The 20,430-nt window shown below is 55.8% G+C and overlaps 1 protein-coding gene across 1 annotated transcript in view; it reads right to left on the reverse strand.

Annotated features, from left to right (window-relative positions):
* The window catches only part of SHANK1 (SH3 and multiple ankyrin repeat domains 1), a 46,906-nt gene extending 27,091 nt beyond the window's left edge, over positions 1 to 19,815 (reverse strand). The window contains exons 1-11 of the mRNA XM_068992488.1: positions 19,561 to 19,815; positions 19,114 to 19,317; positions 18,328 to 18,399; positions 16,649 to 16,757; positions 16,394 to 16,545; positions 13,599 to 13,766; positions 13,097 to 13,213; positions 5,926 to 6,003; positions 5,642 to 5,708; positions 5,049 to 5,379; positions 3,988 to 4,181 (exon numbers count right to left, since the gene is read on the reverse strand). Of these exons, the coding sequence (XP_068848589.1) occupies positions 3,988 to 4,181; positions 5,049 to 5,379; positions 5,642 to 5,708; positions 5,926 to 6,003; positions 13,097 to 13,213; positions 13,599 to 13,766; positions 16,394 to 16,545; positions 16,649 to 16,757; positions 18,328 to 18,399; positions 19,114 to 19,317; positions 19,561 to 19,815 (1,747 nt within the window). The remainder of the gene's footprint in view (positions 1 to 3,987; positions 4,182 to 5,048; positions 5,380 to 5,641; positions 5,709 to 5,925; positions 6,004 to 13,096; positions 13,214 to 13,598; positions 13,767 to 16,393; positions 16,546 to 16,648; positions 16,758 to 18,327; positions 18,400 to 19,113; positions 19,318 to 19,560) is intronic.
* Positions 19,816 to 20,430: the final 615 nt, after the last annotated feature.

Below are 20,430 nucleotides of genomic sequence, written 5' to 3' on the forward strand. Positions count from 1 at the left end.
TGCAGACGGATTCTTTGCTGTTTAGCCATCGGGGAAGCCCCACAAGGGGGAAGTGGGAGATAGTCACTCCTGCATAGTAGCTTCCTGAACACAATGGGGACACCGAGAGGCACTGGGGAGAAGGGCTGTGTCCCATGACATGGTCCTTGCAAGTGAGGGACATGTCCACAACTGGCTCTCATCTCCCCTGGTAACCAGTCACAACTCACTTACTCCGTAATTTCCCTAAACCCCACTAGGCTCCTAGGTCACGTGTTATACCTCATCACTACCCCTGCCACCTCCTGCAGTCTCCTTGCCACTTAACCTTTTGTCATCTGTTCCCAGATCCCTCTTTCTGTCTCTCTCTGCTTCCCCTGGCTCTAGACGGGAGATTAGAATCGTCTCTCCTCTCCCCTGCTTGTTACCAGAGGCCCCTGCCTACCACCCCTACCTCTTAGACATCAAGCATACATTGACCTACAGTGATGGGCCGTAGGGACAGCTAATGTCTATCCAACTCTCACTGGGGCCAGGACCCTAAGAGGGGGCACTGTCATTGGCCCCATTTTACTGATGGAGAAACAGAGGCTCGGAGAAATTCAGGCTTGTTTGCCCCAGGTTTTGCAGCCTGGATTTGAACACTCCGGTCTTGCTACCTCTCTGTTCCAGTGCTTTGCTGCTGCTGTTCCTGATCATGACGAGAGCGACAGTAACAAGCCCACAGCCACCCACCTCTCCAGCATCTTTCACAGCTCTGTGCCCACTTGGCCCTTCACATTCTTCACTCACTCTATCCTCACACCTCAGTAGGTAACAACTGATTTCCCGTTTTATAGATGAAGTTGAAGCTAAAGTAGAAAAACCTCTTGCCCAGGGGTGGCTTGAGCCATGCTAGGGTTGGGATTGGGGCCATCTGATGCTTGGCCCTGCACCGACCCCCTCTTCTGAGAGGGTCTGGGGAAACCCCAGCCAGGAGATGCTCAAGGTCATGGAAGAGAGCAGATGTGTGTCAAAAGGTCTGGGCTCTTGGGTGACTCTGCCTTGCCCGGCTGGATGATCTGGGAATCAATCATTTGTTCACTAAAAAAAATATGTATTTTGTGCCAGTCATGAGTCAGACATCAGGCTAGGACCCGAGTAGAGCTGTTGTGTTAGTCGCTCAGTCGTGTCTGACTCTTTGTGACCCCGTGGACTATAGCCCAGCAGGCTCCTCTGTCCATGGGATTCTCCAGGCAAGAATACCAGAGTGGGTTGCCATGCCCTTCTCCAGGGGATCTTCCTAACCCAGGGATCAAACCTGGGTCTCCTCTGGCTTTGCAGGCAGATTCTTTACTGTCTGAGCCACCAGGGAAGTGAGTAGAGCTGTCAGACACAGACACAGCACTACTCACTCCTGTCCTCACGGAGCTTCCAGACTGGCAGCCAGTGGAGTCATAACTCTACGAGTGACCCCATGATTGGAAAACTGAGGTCAGGGCTTGAGGGGGAAAAGGAGGGGGTGTTTGGATAAAGACCAGATAGGAGTATATAAATCTGATGAGGGGACTTCCCTGGTGGTCCTAGAGGTTAAGACTTCGCCTTCCAATGCAGGGGGTGTGGGTTTGATCCCTGGTCGAGGAGCTAAGGTTCTACATAAACCATAAAACAGAAGCAATATTCTAACAAATACTGTAAAGACTTTAAAAATGGTCCACTTCAAGAAAAATCTTTATAAACAAATAAATCTGAAGGCACGGGGGGATCGGGAAGGCATCTGAGAGGATGTGACATATGGGCTGAGACCTGAAGGATGCGGGGAGTGCAGGAGGCAGAGAGAGGGGGCATAGGCTTTCCGGGCAGAAGGAAGAGCGTGTGCAAAGAGTTTAGGGTGGAAAAGGACTTGGGGCGTTTGAGGAAGGATGAGGAGGCTAAGGTCCCTGGAACCCTGCAGGTGAAGCAAAGAGTAGCCTGAGTTGAGGCTGTGTCGGGGGCAGGATGGGCAGAGGAGGGGCTTGCAGGCCAGGCTGAGGCCCTAGGCTTTGATCCTGAGGGCAGAAGGAGTCTGCTACCTTAATCGGGCTATGAAGAAGCCCAGTGACATCACGGATGTGGGTGTGCTCTGAGGCAATCAGGGAACTTTTAAGGAAAGGAAAGGATATGAAGTCAGGGCAGCACATCGGATGACTGGGCTTGACATTCAGAAAGACACAGAGAAGATGCAGCCCATGGCCCTCTGCCTGTGGGAGGGTCCCTCACCTCCGACCTCAGCTTCCCTTTCTTCTTTTGCACAGACCTGACCCCCACTCCTGAGAGTCCCTTGGACAGCAAGGAGATCCAACCAGTCCATCCTAAAGGAAATCAGTCCTGAGTGTTCACTGGGAGGACTGATGCTGAAGCTGAAACTCCAATACTTTGGCCACCTGATGCAAAGAACTGACTCAATGGAAAAGACCCTGATGCTGGGAAAGATTGAAGGCGGGAGGAGAAGGGGATGACAGAGGATGAGATGGTTGGATGGCATCACCGACTCAGTGGACATGAGTTTGAGTAAACTCTGGCAGTTGGTGATGGACACGGAGGCCTGGTGTGCTGCAGTTCATGGGGTTGCAAAGAGTTGGACACGACTGAGCAACTGAACTGATCCCCCACCCAGCCATACACACACATACACACTCACCCCTGGCACGCTGTCCCCCTGCCAGAGGCACTGCCCCTGCCTGGCCCCTACAGTTAGCTCCTGCATCCGGCCATTCATCCATTCACTCATTCACTCAGCAGATGTGCACTGAGGCCCTTTGTGTGCTGGGCCATTAACCTGGGCCCTGATGACCCGGCCCCTGGTGACACGTGACCTCATCTTCAGAAGCTCAGGCACCAGGGAGACAGACTACAAGACAGACGTAATTACACAACCGCACTAACACTCTGACCCTGGCACGCTCTTCAAGGCCCACTTAAACCATGTCTCCTGTGGGAAGACCCCCCCCCACTCCACCCCTAGACTCAGCTTCTCCCAGGGCCTAGGATCTCTTCCTTTTAAGTGCCCCTAGTGTGGGCCGCGTATGATAATGACAGCTGGCCTTATTAGGTACGAATCACTGTTCTGTGGGCTTTCCAAGAGCTGACTCTCATTCCTCGCAAAGGTCCCATTGTACAGATGAGAACAGTGAACCCTGGAGAAGTCACTCGCCTGAGGCCGCCCTGCTAGGAAGTGCAGGAGCTGGGACTTGAACCCAGACAGCCTGGTTCTCAACCCCTACGCAACTCGGCCCGTCTGCCGGCCTAGGGTCGGGCAAAGAATTGCTCCCCCGCCTTGAATGAACTACGGCAGGGTACTTCCAGTCTCCAAAGCACCATTCTGTCCAAGAACACATATCCGCAGCCTTGTGAAGTCTGCACGCGGGGGATCCTGGCATGGTTTTCCAGAGGAAGGCAGGGAAACAGGAGAGAGGCAAGCCCCGTGACAGCAGCCTCTGCTCAGGAAGCCCTCGGCAGGGACTGGCTTCACCTACAGCCCATCTCATCAGAGCCCGGGGAAGTGGGCACCACCACCCCGTGTCTCAGATGAAGACGCCTGGCAGAGGTAGGAGGTGAAGTCAAGGCGGCGTGTCCCTCACTCTCCGCACAAGAGAGCAAGAAGAACTGTGGGTTCGGACTGGGGACCTCAGGCAAGTTGCTTCACCCGTGCAAGGCTCTGCCCCTTCAACTGTACAATGGGCTCCAGACACCCGCCTTCAAGGGTGACGGTGAGCGAGATGGGACCTCGTGGGGTCGATGTCCTAGAGATGCTCGTCTCCTCTCTTTTGCCTGGACCCCACCTCCTCAGCATGCTCCTCAGCAGCATCTGAGCTCCACTGTCTGCTCCTCCGAGGCGGAAGGGGCACCTAGGCCTCTCTGAGGTCTCCAGCGTGTCCTGGACATTCCAGGTCCTGGACAACTGTTGGTCGCGGGCCAGCCCCTCCCTGAGCGGCGGGTGAGTTCACCTGCCGACCCTTGCCCACAGCCCGGCTGCACCTGCCCCTTTACCTTTGATCTTTTCACCCTTGCTCAGGGAGATCTCCCCCTCGGCTTGGGCCTGGTAGGACTTCACGGCCATGAAGGAGCGTCCGGGGACCGCCGAGTAGAGCTTCCTGCGTCTCCCGCGGCTGCCCAGGGAGCCCCCGGGGCCCCCAGAGCCCCCCGTGCCCCCGGCCGGCCCTTCCCGGGGTGTCCCGCTGGAGCTGCATACACAGAGGGTGTGAGAGGCAAGGGGGAGTGGAGGGAGGGGGCGCCTCTGGGAGAACAGGGGTCCTTGGGGGGGTGGGAGGTGGAGCATCAGGGTGGGGGAGGGGGTCTGAGTGCCTCTTCCAGCTCTGGGGGCCGGGGGTGGGGGGTAGGGGGGAGGAGGGCATTTGGGGCTCCCCCTGCCTGCCCGCTGTGGGCCACCGGCCCCCTTTCCTGCCTCCTGGCTTCCGGCTCTGTCCCCTCCCACGGGCCTGCACACCCTGCCTGATTCAGCTTCCTGAAGCTGAGCTCTGCCTGTGTCATCCCTGGCTCACGAGCCTTTGGCGACTCCCAGCTTCCTCCTGGGCTGGGTCCAGCGCCTCTCCCGCCATCCCCAGCCTACCACCATCTCCCTCCCACCCACCCCCTCCCTGTCCCCCTCCAGCCAGCTCCCAATGCCCCCTGCTCATCCTCCCCTCCAGTCTCCCTCCTCGCCCAGCCCGACTCCGCTGAGCCTCCTCTCACCTTGCCCAGGCTGTCTGTCTGTCTGCCTGCCTGCCTGCCTGTCCTCAGGGGCTGGATCCAACCTTTCTCTTGGGTGCCCTCCCCACCCCCGGCCGGACCACGGAGCGGCTGATGAGCTAAACTCGGCCTGGTTCACGGAGCCCTCGCTGCCTTGGGGTCAGGAGGGAGACTTGGTGGTCCGAGGTGGGGACCAGAGAGTTGGATGCAGCGGGGTGGCGGGGGTGGGAGGGGCAGCTGTCTCTGGGACAGGAGGTGGGCACCTGGGCTGGCCTGGTGGGGGGTGGTGGGCAGCCGTGGGTCCCAGGAGGGGATTCGGGTGGGAGGGGGGTCTGCAGGACCAGGGCTGAGCCCTCCCCTACCTGGGCCGTCCACGGGGCTGGCGCTTGGCCTCCTCGGGGTGCCTCCCGCGGGACGGGGAGCGGGCCCGGGCGCCCCGGGGGCTGCTGGCACTTCGCAGGGTCCCGCTGCTGAGCTTGGCGCTGGGGGCGGCGGGCTGCACCTGGCCCTGGGGCCCTGAGGTGGGGCCGGGGGCCCCTGCGGACGAGGTCCCCGGGGCGGCGAACACCATCCAGTCGGGCAGGGCCATGCTGGTATCACTGTTGGCCCGCAGCAGTGCGGGGGGCACCGTCAGCCCTGTGCCCGGGGGTCCCCGTCGCCGGGCTGCATACTTGGGGGACTCCTGGAAGGGCACTGTGGTGGGGCACAGAGGCCGGGGGCAGAGGGGGAGACACACAGGAGGAGGCAAGAGACGGTTGGGTGGGGAAGGCACCAGGGGGTAAACAGATGAGAAAGAGCGGGGCGCTTGGAGCCTGACCCCTCCCGCTGCCCAGGTGTTTGCGGCCCTCTAAGGTTTATTTGGTCCCATCCTGGCCCCCAGATCAGGTCCGCTGACTCCCCAGTCCCACCACGCATCGCCCCCCAGGACCCCGACTTCTCCCCTTAGCTCACTCACCCACATCCTGTTCTCGATGGTTTCGGATCAGCTCCCCGAGTTCAAAATTCCCAGCGATCACTGCCACCTGGCGTGAGGGGGTAAGGGGGGCCCAGGTAGGAGAGAGAGAGGGAAAACAAACAGGAAACGCTATCAGGTCTCCAGCCAGCTGCCCAGCCCCCCAGCCTTCACCCCAGCAAGTCCAGCCTCCCAAGTCTCTCTCCCAGACCGCCTGCCTCCCTCCCAGCCCCCCAGACTTCAGCCCCTCTGAGTTCTTCACGCCTCCCCAACCCGGCCCAACAGACCTGGAAGGGGGTCTGTCCACTGTTATTCTTGACATCCTTGTTGGCCCCTCGGTAGAGAAGGATCCTAGCACACGTCTCCTGGTGGTCAGTGGCACGGGGGAAAGGGAAGAGAAAAACAGTTACTGTCGCCGCGAGCCGACACAGACACTGCGCTGAGCCTTTGGAACCATCTGGCGGGAACCCGCCCTGCTTGGGACAGTAGCCACTCGCCCTTTAAACATGGCCGGGCCACACAGAGGTGCTGTGCCTGCACAGTGCACGCTGGACTCCAAGGACTCGAAAGTGTAGCTTCAGTCTCTCTAGTAGATTTTATGGGGGCTTCTCGGGTGGCGCAGCGGTAAAGAATCCGCCTGCCAATGCAGGAGATGCAGCTGTGCGTTCGATCCCTGGGTCGGGAAGATCCCCGGGAGGAGGAAACGGCAACCCGCTCCAGTATTCTTGCCTGGAGAGTCCCATGGACGGAGGAGCCTGGTGGGCTGCAGTTCATGGGGTCACAAAGGGTCGGACATGACTGAGTGACTAACACTTGAGCACAGCACAATAGTTTTTATACTGATTGCTGCTGCTGCTAAGTCGCTTCAGTCGTGTCCAACTCTGTGAGACCCCAGAGACGGCAGCCCACCAGGCTGCCCCATCCCTGGGATTCTCTAGGTAAGAATACTAGAGTGGGTTGCCATTTCCTTCTCCAATGCATGAAAGTGAAAAGTCAAAGTGAAGTCTCTCAGTCGTGTCCGACCGACTATTAGCGACCCCATGGACTGATTACTTCAAAGGATAGTATTTTTGAAACAAAATATGCTACTAAAATTAATGTCACCTTTTTTTTTTTTTTTAAGTGTCTCCTGGGATATTTAAAACTACTCGTGACTTGGATTATAGTGTATTCAGTTCAGTTCAGTTCAGTTCAGTCGCTCAGTTGTGTCCGACTCTTTGCGACCCCATGAATTGCAGCAAACCAGGCCTCTCTGTCCATCACTATCTCCCGGAGTTCACTCAAACTCATGTCCATTGAGTCAGTAATGCCATCCAGCCATCGCATCCTCTGTCGTCCCCTTCTCCTCCTGCCCCAATCCCTCCCAGCATCAGAGTCTTTTCCAATGAGTCAACTCTTCACATGAGGTGGCCAAAATACTGGAGTTTCAGCTTCAGCATCATTCCCTCCAAAGAAATCCCAGGGCTGATCTCCTTCAGAATGGACTGGTTGGATCTCCTTGCAGTCCAAGGGACTCTCAAGAGTCTTCTCCAACACCACAGTTCAAAAGCATCAATTCTTTGGTGCTCAGCTTTTTTCATAGTCCAACTCTCACATCCATACATGACCACAAGAAAAACCATAGCCTTGACTAGATGGACCTTTGTTAGCAAAGTAATGTCTCTGCTTTTCAATATGTTATCTAGATTGGTCATAACTTTTCTTCCAAGGAGTGTCTTTTAATTTCATGGCTGCAGTCACCATCTGCAGTGATTTTGGAGCGCCCATAAATAAAGTCTGACACTGTTTCCACTGTTTCCCCATGTATTTGCCATGAAGTGCTGGGACCAGATGCCATGATCTTAGTTTTCTGAATGTTGAGCTTTAAGCCAACTTTTTCACTCTCCTCTTTCACTTTCATCGAGAGGCTTTTGAGTTCCTCTTCACTTTCTGCCATAAGGGTGGTGTCATCTGCATATCTGAGGTTATTGATATTTCTCCCGGCAATCTTGACTCCAGCTTGTGCTTCTTCCAGTCCAGCATTTCTCATGATGTACTCTGCATACAAGTTAAATAAGCAGGGTGACAATATACAGCCTTGATGTACTCCTTTTCCTATTTGGAACCAGTCTGTTGTTCCATGTCCAGTTCTAACTGTTGCTTCCTGACCTGCATACAGATTTCTCAAGAGGCAGGTCAGGTGGTCTGGTATTCCCATCTCTTTCAGAATTTTCCACAGTTTATTGTGATCCACACAGTCAAAGGCTTATATAGTGTATTGGATGGCTACTAACCTAAACCAGCATTTTATTATTATTATTATTACTATTTTACTGAAGTATAGTTGATTTACAATGTTGGGTTAATTACTGCTGTAGAGCAAAGTGAATCTGTTATACACACATGCACACATATTTATATCATTTTTTGAAGCTATTCTTTTCCATTATGGTTTGCCTGCGTGCATGCCAAGTCGCTTCAGTCATGTCTGACTCTTTGCGACTCCACGGACTGTAGCCTGCCAGGCTCCTCTCTGTCCATGGAGATTCTCCAGGCAAGAATACTGGGGTGGGTTGCCATGCCCTCCTCCAGGGGATCTTCCCGACCCAGGGATCAAACCCACTGTCTCTGATGTCTCCTGCGCTGGCAGGCATGTTCTTTACCACTAGCGCTGCCTGGGAAGCCCGGTTAATGGCTTATCATAGGAGACTGACTACAGCTGCCTGCGCTCTAGAGTAGGGCTGTGTTGTTTATCCATTGTATATGTAATAGCTCGCATCTGCTCGCCCCAACCTCCCAATCAGGGGTTTTCATCATTAGCACAACTGACGCTTAGGGGCCAGACGAGTCTCTGTAGTGGGGCCATCCTGTGCATTGCATGGAGCATCATTCTCTGGTCTCTGCCACTAGATGCCAGTAGCGCTCCCTCCTCAGTGGTGGCAGCGGAGAGCATCCACAGACACTGCCAAGTGTCCCCTAGCGTGCAGGAGCATCCAGCTTGAGAGCCACCAAGTCAGACCTCTTGAGGCGGGGGACTTACTGTGTTGCGTGTCAGAGCACCTCAGAGGCAGTAGCCACTGACTAGCCCGACAATTCTGTGAGATGGAGATGACTGTCCCCGTTTTACAGATGAGGAAACTAAGGCTTCAAAGGGAGCTGGTGACGATCAGCCCTCGGATTTGAACCCAGGTGTGTCTGACTCCTGAGCCCTTACTCAAACACTCTGCTAGACCCGGAAGGAAGGAGGCAGGACGCATTGGGGGCCAGGGCTGGATGGTCAGAGGGGGCAGACAATGCCATCCAAGAACAGATCAATTCCTTGCCAGTGTCAGTCATAACAGACCCAACGTCCTTGCCCTGGATGGGAGCCCCCTCCGCTGATCTGCCTGCCCTGCCACCCCCAGCCCCAGCCTCATCAACCTCATCTGCTACCACCTTTCCTCACTCCCTACTCCGCAGGAACACTGGCCTCCCTTCTCTGGCAGGCATGCTCCTGCCCCAGGGCCTTTGCACCTGCTGCTTCCTCGATTTGGGACTCTCTGCCCCTAGCTCTCCACACAGCTCACTTTCTCACTTGATTCACATTTCTGCACAGAGGCCAATTCTTCAGAAGAGGCCCCTCTGATGACCCTGTCAAAAATAAACCCTTGACCTGTTCCTGGCTTTATTTTAATTTATATGATACCTGCTGTGTGCCGGGCATTCTTCTAAGTCAGAATTAACTCGTTTGCCTTATAATACTGCCTCCCTGAAATTACATTTCGATTTTATTCATCTCCAGCATCTCTCCCCCACTCCACTGTCTATTTTGGAGAGGCAAGGTTTTGTCTGTGGCACCCATGGCCCGGCATGGTGCCTGGCCCATAGAACTGTTCAATAAACAGTTGCTGGATGAGGGGAGTCCTCCTCCTCTGTCTTGGCCTGGGCAAACCCAACCTGGCCTCCAGCTCAGCTCCACTCCAAATCGCCCAGATGCCAGTCTAACCAGCATTCACTAGACACTTCCTTGGTCTCACCCGCTTCATGTGACAGGCCCATCAACGATACTTGTACGGGTCCATCCTACGGGATAGGCTCAGAGAGGGCAAGGTCACACAGCCAGTCAGTGGGGCAGCTGGGACTCAAACCAGGCTTTCTGATCCTAGCGTTCATCTGTCTACTGTGAAAGCACAAACTGATCGCCCAAGTCTGATGGCTCCCCGATTGGACGGCAAAGTTAGCCTGGCTCGTTTTCCGGGCGTGTTTGTGAGTGTGAGTGTGTGTCCCTGTGTGCATATGCCGTCTCCCCGACTTGACGATAAATTGGTGCTGTGTGTGTTTTTGCATATCTGCCTGCCCCCACCGTCACCTTGCCTAGCACAGGCCCAAGAGCATCTCTTTCATCTCAACCAGCAGTTCGCTCCACCCCTGAGCACCCTGTATATACTGGAGCGCTAGCACTCTTCCCACTGGATTGTAATTATTTGTTTACACATCTGCCTCTTTGCCAGACTATGAACTCCCCCCTCTCCCACCCTCCCGAGGACGGGCGCCATGCTGTGTCTGATTCATCTCACGTCCCGGCACACAGTAGGTGCTCAGGAAGTGGGCCCAGAAAGGATGAGGATGTGGAGTTGAGTCATGCAAAAGTCATTCGTTCAAATCATTCATTCATTCATTCCTGGAGTCATTCAATCTATCTCGAACCAAATACCTGTTGAGTGTTCTGAGCTGGATGCTGTGTGTGGTCTTGGCAGGAGATTCAAGGTATCTGATCCATCATTCATTCATTCACTCTCACTCATTCAACAAAGATGCATCTAAGCCTACTATACGCCGCGGCCTTGGGACAGAGCACTTGATCAGACTTAAGCCCTACCCCTGAGGAGTTCACAACCCAGACGTCGGCCTGACCCTCACCACCAGAGGCTAGATGGGCTGGCCAGAAGACCAGAGGGGCAGAAAGTGAGGAAATCTTTCAGACCCAGCTCTGGGCTTTGGGAAGCTTAAAGTCTGGGAAGGAAGAGGAGGGGAGAAAAGTTGGAGAAGAACTTGTGTTGGTCAAGCATCTATTTGCTAAGCGCCATGCTGAGAGCGAGCCAAACGTTCACACCCTTGATCCTTTGCGAGGTAGAGGTTACTGACCCATTTTACAGATGAGAAAGTAGAAGCTCAAGGCGAGGGAAATGGCTGACTCATCTGACCCACTCGGAGTAATTGTTCCCTGTCTGTATGACGCTATGGACTGTAGCCCACCAGGCTCCTCTGTCCATGGGATTCTCCAGGCAAGAATATTGGAGCAGGTTGCCATGCCCTCCTCCAGGGGGTCTTCCTGACCCTGGGATTGAACCTGCGTCTCCTGCTTGGCAGGTGGATTCTTTACCACTAGCGCCACCTGAGAATCCTCTCTCTCTCTCTCTCTTTCTATCTATACACTACATTTTCCCTTTCAAATTGACAGTATGGTTTCTGTCTCCTGACCAGATCCTGACTGATAACAGTAATGATAATGATAATAATCATTATTATTAGCATAGCTGCCTCCTAGGGATGAGCACTTATCATGCATGATCTTTCATCCCCTTCAATCAGCTGCTGTTATCCTGACTTCAGGGAGCTGGATGGAACCTCAGAGAGGGGAGGGGACTTGCTTGGGGTGCCCTGGCCTGTGCATTGGCTGTGGGATCAGAAAATCTGGAATGAGGCCCGCATCGGGAGCAGGAGAGACAGACGCACCGGGGAGGGGAAGTACAGGCAATTTGACAAACACTGCGTTCTCCCTGCTCGGCGGGTGCCGAGCAAGCAAACTGCTCACTGCCACAAGGCGGCACGTGGCTACCTGCCACATCCTAGCACTGCACATTCTGGTGAGAGAGAAGGGGCTGGGGCTGTTCTGGGAGACTTCCTGGAGTGGGGGGGAAGAGGCTGATGGATCAACCGCAGCATACAGGCCCTGGCCTCCTAAGACCCCGAGGCAACCATCCAAGGGCAGGGAGACCCTCCAAGGGCAGAGAGCCTTGGGAAGCAGGGAAGACTGGGGCTTCAGGGCCTGGGCTGATTTGCCCAGGATCCCCTGGTGCACTGGTGACAAACCAGCTGGGGTCATCAGGCCAAAAGCCCCAGCTTTCATCAACCCAACCAGCCAGGACAGCACAGCTGCAGCGGGCATGCAGCTCTTCACTGCTCACCTCCATTCAGAGCGCTTGAGCTGGGGACCGCCCACTCCGCCCTGAACCGCCACAACGGGCAACACACTCTTGTCCCTTTGGGGGCTGTACCTTGTCCCCTGCAGTAGGTGCCCCACTGGCAGCTGAACGGAGACCCATTAGAAATAGGGCTCTTGGGGATTAACATACACACACTGTGTGCGTGCGTGCAAGTGAAGTCGCTTCAGTCGTGTCTGGCTCTTTGCCACCCCATGGACTGTAGCCGGCCAGGCTCCTCTGTCCGTGGGATTTTCCCAGCAAGAATACTGGAGTGGGTTGCCATGCCCTCCTCCAGGGGCTCTTCCCGACCCAGGGATTGTACCTGCATGTCTTATTTCTCCTGCATTGGCGGGTGGGTTCATTATTAGTGCTACCTGGGAAGCCCAACATATACACAGTATATATAAAACAGATAATCAACAAGGACTCACGGTGGAGCACAGGGGACTCTAGTCAATGACTGCAATAACCTATATGGGAAAAGACCTGAGAAAGAAGGGATATATGTCTGTATATAATTGAATCACTGCTGTATACCTGAAACTAACACAGCACTGTGGATCAGGCATACTCCAACATAAAATAAAAATTTTTTAAAAAGGAGGACTTCCTCGGTGGTCTAGTGGTTAAGAATCTGCTTGCCAATTCAGCGGACATGGGTTCGATCCCTGGTCCGGGAAGATCCCACACACTGTGGAGCGATGAAGCCTGTGCACGGAGACTACTGAGCCTGTGCTCCACAACTGAAGTCCCACGCAACAGCAACGAAGACCCAGTACCGCCAAAAACAAACAAATGAATAAGTATACCTTAACCAACTTTTAAAGAAAAGAAATAGGACCACTGTAGTTTCCTGCATTTCCAGTAACAACCCTGACCCTCTCCCCTCTGGATTTTTTGGCACAGACTGTGCCCTCTGCTGAGAATGCCCCTTCTGCCCTCTTCTACATGACCACCTGTTGCTCATCTTAGCTCTGATGGGACATCCTCTTGAGAGCCACCTCCATCCGACCCAGCCCCAAGGCCAAGCCCAGATGTGGGCCCCTATGGAGACCTGGATTCCTGGTGACCTCCCTCTGAACACTTGGGATCACCCTGGCAGGATGTGTCCCTTGATGGGATGTTGTCTTGCTCGCTACTCTCCCCTCAGCCCCCGGCTCTGAGCCTGACCCAGGGGAGGAGCTCAGGAAACCTCTCTTGAATGAATGAATGAACGAATGAATGAAACAGTGGAAGAGCGGGGCGGGGGGCACCAGGGGGGTGGTGGGAGATGGGAGTCAGGAGGAGAGCAGACCTTATTGTAGAGGGCACAGATGTGCAGGGCCGTGTTCCCTGAGGCGTTCTGGGCTCCAGGCTCAGCTCCGTAGAAGAGCAGATGTTCCAGATGCTGAGAATGACCCCGCTGGCAGGCCTGGAGGGGACCGGGGGCCAGAGCCCAGGTCAGACCCACCTGGCCACAGCGTCTCTCTCTCTCCTTCACCTGGAGGCCAGGCAGCCCTACATCCACCACTCCCCCTTCCTTCCCCTCTGAGGCCCCATTTTTGCTTAGGGACCCACGCTGCCAACGCCACCAGTCGTTCCAAGGCTCAGGCCTCCAGGCTAACTCCTCAGAGTCCTGGTGGTGACACCTCTATGCTTCCTCTTTGGGGACCATGCTATTCCCACCTCCGTCCCCTGGGAGGACCCCAGCACCCGCAGCCCTAGACCCCTGGACTAAGGTCCCTGATCCCTGCCCACCCTCGGGGCCCACGTGCCGCCCATGCCGCCCCCAACCCCTCTAGGCCGAGTGGGAGCACCTGGTGAATCTCCTGCCAGCCGTTCTCATCAGATATGCCCAGCTGGGCCCTGTTGTACAGGAGCAGCTCGCAGCAGCGGGGGTCACCCCCCACCATAGCCGTGTGGAACAGGGGAGTCAGCCCTCGGCGGTCCTTGTAGTTGGGGGAGCCCCCAAGATCCAGGAGCGCCTAGGAAAGGTTAAAAAAAAAAAAGATGATAATCACACAAGTAGTGGCTTGTTATCAAGGGCCAGTTGGACCAAGAGACCTGGGTAACCCCACACAGGGTCAGAGCCAGAGCTGATGCTGCCACGATGCCCTTGAGTAACCTTGAGGCTGGCCCTTGCCCTATCGGGGCCTCTCTCATCTCTGTGAACAATGGAGGGACTGGGGCGATGCCTCCAGAGGACCCCTCCCTCCCACTCTGAAATCCTGCCCAGCCTTCCCCCATGAGCCAGTGCCCACCTACTCAACAGGCTGGTGGTGGGGAACCAGTCAGAGAAGGGCGCCTGGATGCAGGAGGGCCCCTGGGTGAGTGGGAGGTGTGGTGAGGTCTTGGATCGCAACAAGAGGCAGAGAAAGCATCTGAGAGGGGGCAAGCTCGGGTCAAAGTGACTTGGCTCGGCCTCACTGGGGCCGGGGGCTGGGGTAGAGGCAGGGAGTGGTCCCCCTGAGGAATGGATCTGAGCCTGGAAGACTGGCAGCTTCGAGTGTGTGAGGAGTGTTGGCGGCGCCAGCGCCGTGCGAACAGAGTCAGCGGTGGCGCAGTCCAACAGCACATTTCCAACATTTGCGGTGATGGAAATAGTTACAACCGCACGATCCAACATGGCAGCCGCGTGGGGGGCTACCGAGCCGCTGGAAGGTGGCTAGTAAGCCTGAGAATCGGAAGTTTTAATTTTAGTTCATTTTCTTCTATTTAAATCTAAACAGCCCCCCCTCCCCTGCCCGTGGCTAGTGGCTGCTGGATTGCACAAGCGCAGACCTGGGAGGGAGGGATTGGGTGTGAGCAGGAGTGGGGTTTGGGGGTATGTGCGCATGTGTGTATGTGCTAAGTTGCTTCAGTCCTGTCTGACTCTTTGCGACCCCATGGACTGTAGCCCACCAGGCTCCTCTGTCCATGGGGATTCTCCAGCCAAGAATGCTGGAGTGGGTTGCCATTTCCTTCTCCAGGGGAACCTTCCAGACCCAGGGATGGGACCCACATCTTCCATGTCTCCTGCCTTTGCAGGAGGGTTCTTTACCACTAGAGCCACCTGGGAAGCAGGTGGGAGAAGGGGTTTGGGGGAGGGGGGTGCATGAAGAGGGTCTGTCAATTCCAGGGCTGTGAGGCAGACCTTTGGGACTGCTGTCTGACTGCCTTCAGGGTTCTTGAGGGAAGAATTGGAGAAGGGAAGGGAAAGCCGGTTAGGCTGGATCATCTATGAACCATGGTGTTTACCAACAACTTCCAGGGCACTCTATCCTGACCTATGGATGAAGAGGGATCAAGTGCCCTTGGGTAGGAGGAGAGAAAAAACATTTTAAAATAAGACCGGGCAAGCTGACTCCATGAATGTATGTGTGCGTACTCAGTCGTTCAGTGGTATCCGACTCTTTTGGGACGCTATGGACTGCAGTCCACCAGGCTCCACTATCCATGGAATTTTCCAGGCAGGAATACTGGAGTGAGTGCCATTTCCTTCTCCAGGGGATCTTCCCAACTCATGGATTGAACCCAAGTCTCCTACATTGCAGGAGGATTCTTTACCTCTGAGCCACCTGGGAAGCCCCCATGTATATATACTGAGGGTCTACGAGGTTCATCTGCTTGTAAAGGCACATTTTAGGCACTATACTGGGGCAGTGAGGAGATCAAACCAGTCCATCCTAAAGGAAGTCCATCCTGAATATTCATTGGAAGGACTGATGCTGAAGCTGAAGCTCCAACACTCTGGCCACCTGATGCAAAGAGCCGACTCATTGGAAAAGACTCTGATGCTGGGAAAGATTAAGGGCAGGAGGAGAAGGGGACGACAGAGGATGAGATGACTGGATGGCATCTGACTCAATGGACATGAGTTTGAGTAAACTCCAGGAGTTGGTGATGGACAGGGAGGCCTGGTGTGCTGCAGTCCATGGGGTCACAAAGAGTCGGACACGACTGAGTGGCTGAACAACTGGAGTAGTAGCTGTATTTCAGGTGAGTAAAGGTGGGGTACTGGGAGTGTGAGCTGCAGGTTGAGAAGTCAACGGAAGGGCTGAGTTGGGAAGCATGAGAACCAGTGTCTGGGGGGAGCGATGGGGCAATGGTGTCTGGGGGCACGGTGGGAAGCTCACTCTGTATTTTAAAGGGCACCAGGGGATTTCCCTGGTGGGCCAGTGGTTAAGATCCTGCATGTCCAGTGCACGGGGCACAGGATCAATCCCTGGTCAGGGAACTAAGATCCTACATGCTGTGCCATGTGGCCAAAAAATAAAAAATAAAGGGCACCAGGAAGAGTCTACACCTTGGGCAGACAGAGGTAGGTGTGGACTGCTGGCTCAGCAGGGCTGGAGAAGTTCTGGGTGTCAGGAAGTTAGCATGATCTACCTGGGGGCAGGGCAAGGGTCCACATGACCATCAGCCATAGCTGATCACGAGCCTTGAACTGGGGAGGGTGGGGGCTCCCATAGGTCCCAGGAGGGTTTTGGGTGCAGTCAGAGGAATGACTGTGGAGGGGGGAGGTGGATGGAGGGGCTGGGGGGATTGGCTGAACGCAGTCTGGGCGAAGAACACGGTCACTTGGGATGTCTCTGGGCTCTGGGGAGGGTCCCAGGAGGATCTGAAACCTCACCGTCAGAGCGAGGCAGTGGCGGGCACAGGCGGCCTTGTGTAGCGCAGTCATGCCATCCCGGGCCCGGAAGTCGATGTGCGCCCCACCCAGGCATAGGGTTCGAATCACCTCTACAGAGCCTTCAGTCTGAGCAGCCAGCGTCAGGGGGGTCTCTGGGAGGCGGGGGGAAAGGCTGGTCATGTGCAGCCCCTGGGCCTCGTCGTCCCTGACTCCCCAGCCCTCCCAAAGCACCCCGCCCCGCCGCCCGCTCCCTACCTCCTGAATCTGAGTCGTGATAATTGGGGTCCAGCCCCTTGTCCAGCAGCCGTGCCACCTTATCGGATGTCCCGAGCTGCACGTACTCCAGGAACTTCTTTAACCCCGTCTGAGTCGCAGATGAGAGAGAAAGAAGACAGGCGGTCAGGGAGGAAGGGGGCAAGGCTGGGTCTGGAGCCGCGCTGTCCAGTGGAATCACATAGCAAGCCACACATGCCATCAAGAAGTCCCTAGTAGCCACCACTTTTCTAAAGGAAGAAGACCTTCCAATTATATTGAAATTCACTTTGATGACCTATCTGTTTTTAGTCTATCATATATATCCACAATATTACTGATTCAACAGGTAATCCACGTGAAATTTATTACTGAGATACTTTCAGGGGTACTGAGTCTTCAAGATCCGCTGTGTATTTCATGCTCATAGTGAGGCTCAGTTTGGACCTGGTACACCACAGGTACCCCAGGGGCCGTATGTGGCTGGCTGCTCCCGCAGATGGTACAGGTCTGGATGGATGGACTGTTCGGGGGGAGGACAGAGACAAGTGCACGGTGGGGTGGGGCTGAGGATAAGAAGCAGCCAGCGAGCTTTCTTCCCAAGTGTCAAGGATCGTTCATTTCACTTCTGACCGAAGCAGCCCCCTGACTTCCTCCCAGCTTTCAGGGGACCAGAGGAGATGCAGGTGACATACAGCCTGAGGACTGGAGGGCAAGGTGTGTGAGTACACAACTAAGTCGCTCAGTCGTGTCCAACTCTTTGCGGCCCTACGAACAGTAGCCCGCCAGGCTCCTCTGGCCATGGGATTCTCCAGGCAAGAATTCTCTGGAGTGGGATGCCATTTCCTCCTCCAGGGGATCTTCCCCACCCAGGGATCAAACCTGTGCCCCTTGCATTGTCAGGCAGATTCTTTACCACTGAGCCACCAGGGAAGCCCCAGAGAGCAAGATGCCGGGAGGATAAATGGCTGTGGAGGAGTGTATCCTTGGATCTGGTTAGAGATTCAGGCTCTGGGATTGTGTGAACTGCAGGGTGTCTATGAAACTGCCCCTAGACAGAGGGACACTAGATACCAGAGTCGCAGGCCACGTTGGCTGGGGGTGGGGGCAGGAGATGAGAAGGGAGAATCCAAGGATGAAGAAAGTGGGAGCCAGGTGGAAATGGCATGAGCCTGGGCAGAGGCGCAAAGAGAGAAGATGAGAAAGGCTCTGAAGTATGCTAGAGGCGGGAAGGGATAGTTAAGGACTTTGGGAAGGTCCTGTATACATTGTTGTGTTTAAAATGGATAACCAACAAGGATGTACTATACAGCACATGGAGCTCTGCTCAACGTTATGTGCCAGCCTGGATGGCAGAGGAGTTTGGGGGAGAATGCACACATGTCTATGTACGGCTGAGTCCTTTCCCTGTCCACCTGAAACTATCACAACATTGTTAATCAGCTATACTCCAGTACAAAATAAAAAGTTGTTGTTTTTTTTTTTTTTAATGAAAGGCTGTGATGGAGACATCAGGTGCATTTGGGGTTGTCCCAAATATGACACAGGATCCCAAGTTAAGTGGGGGATGCTGGCAGAAGAAAAGAAGGTTTGGAGGGTTGTCGGGAAGAGGTAGGAGAGAAAGTAGTTAGGGAAGGGGGCTCCAGGTTGGGGTGGCGTGAGTGCCAGCAGGGTCCTCTCACCTTCGTGTGCAACTTGGCCAGCTGCTTCTCATCCAGGTTGGTCTGCTTGTAAACACGGGTCTTGTATCGGAACTGAGGCCACAGGTGGGGTGATGGGAGAGACAAAAGACTCAGAGTCAGGGGTCTAAACCTCTTCTGAGCCAGGGAAGAGTTAGTGCAGGGTCAGGACGAAAAATAGCCCCAGAGTCTTGGCTGGGTGGGCAGAGGGCTGCTGGGGGCCCTATGGGCCTGTGGACTGCAACCCCTAAGGTGTCTGGACCCCGGGGGAATGCTCTAGAATAACCACTCTCATTGGGAACCCTTTCCCACTTCGATAGGCCAGGGGAAACCTGGGGCAGGGAAATGACTCACCCAAGGCCATGCCGCTGACCAGTCAGAGGCAAGAATGACCTGCTAATTTGAACGCAGGCCTCTCTGATTCTGATTATTAAGTCAAAGTGTTCAGTCACTCAGTCGTGTCCGACTCTTTGCGACCCCAATGGACTGTAGCCCATCAGGCTTCTCTGTCCACGGGATTTTCCAGGCAAGAATACTGGAGTGGGTTGCCATTCCCTCCTCCAGGGGATCTTCCCAACCCAGGGATGGAATCTGCGTCTCCTGCATTGCAGGCAGATTCTTTACCCTCTGAGCCACCAGGGAAGCCCCGCAATTCTTAGGGCGCACTTTATAGCCAGAAGTGCCCACGGGGTTTTCCCTTGCTGAGGGCTGGGCTGGGAGAAAAAACGGGGAGCGGGCAGACGCCTGCTCGCATCTGTGAAGGGGCTGGGAAGGCTGTGGGGGTCTCACCTCCAGGTAGGGCACCCCCTTCTCGAAGGACTGGGGATATTCCCGCAGCAGTCGCTCCTCCTCCAGGAAGTTGGCATCCCGGCCCGAGGTGGCCGGCTGGAACAGGCCATAGTTGAGCACGTCCTGGAGGCTCTCGCTCAGGGCACAGAGCACCTGCTGCTTGGCCGTCCAGATGGTGGCGTCGGGGTTGAAGCGCAGGCATTTCTGGTGGAGGAGGTGACAGGAGAGAGAGAAGGGGCCTGACGTGATCTGCAGAGGGCTGTGGGTGATTCCCAGGACAGAAGAGGGCTGGGGGAAACCTATGGGTGTCTGGCAGTGGGGGCCATGTGTGATGGAGTCCAGAACCCCTTCCCCTTCCCCCCTCCCCATGCAGACTCCGGTGGTCCCTGTCTCCCACCAGCCCCTCTCCCCCGCCCCCCATCCGCCGGCCAGGGGCCTGTCGCTCACTGTCTGGTGAAGGTCAGGGATGCCGATCCTAAAAACCATCATGCTGAAGTGGGCGTCGTCTGGGACGGACATGGAGCGGCCCTGGAGGCCTCGGATCGAGGCCAGGCTACCAGGTGCTGCGCTGCCCCGGCCCCGGGTCCCCTGGGGGCCTCTCCCGGGCCCGTCTGGGGAGCTGTCGGACTCTGAGCCCCCCTCGGGACACTCGCTGGCACTGTGGCGTTCCTCTTCTTCGCTTGACGCGGGGCTGTGGGTCATCGTGGGGCCACGGGGCGATGGGGGACGGCAGCATCACAGGCGGCTGGCGGGGGAGGGGGCGGGGTGGCGGTCAGACCAGGAGCCCAGGCCCTTTGGAGGCCATGGGCGCACTCAGTGGACAGACACGGTCCAGGGCAGCGGCTCCAAGCTGCCCGAGGGAGGCAGGCAGGAGGCTGGACACACCCCCAGACACTCCTACCGCCTCCAAGCTCTCTCCCGAACTCCCGGCACACACGCCCCCCCCCACCACCAGCCCTGCCATGCTGCCTGCACGTGTCTCCTTCCCTGCCCTTGGCCTTGCTCGCAGCCCCCCGCCCCTCCTGCGCCCCACTTTGCCGCTGACCCAGCGCGGTGGTGTCCCAGAAACCGCAGAATCACCGCGGGAGCCGCTGGCCCACTTTGCCAGGCCAGGGATAATGCAGCTAAAATTAGCCCAGGACAGACAGGTGGGCGACCCACCGGCACCCTGCCCTCCTGGCCCCAGCCTGGCCCCTCCTCTCGCAAGGTCCTTCCCGCCTTCTGCTCCTGGTGCCTCCTGGATGACCGCAAGGAGACTGAGATGTAGTAAGGGGGAGAGGGAGGTGCCCTGAGCCTAGGGTGGAGCCGGTGACTTCA

The sequence above is a fragment of the Capricornis sumatraensis genome, chromosome 20, assembly GCF_032405125.1.
Source record: "Capricornis sumatraensis isolate serow.1 chromosome 20, serow.2, whole genome shotgun sequence".
Taxonomy (NCBI): Eukaryota; Metazoa; Chordata; class Mammalia; order Artiodactyla; family Bovidae; genus Capricornis; species Capricornis sumatraensis.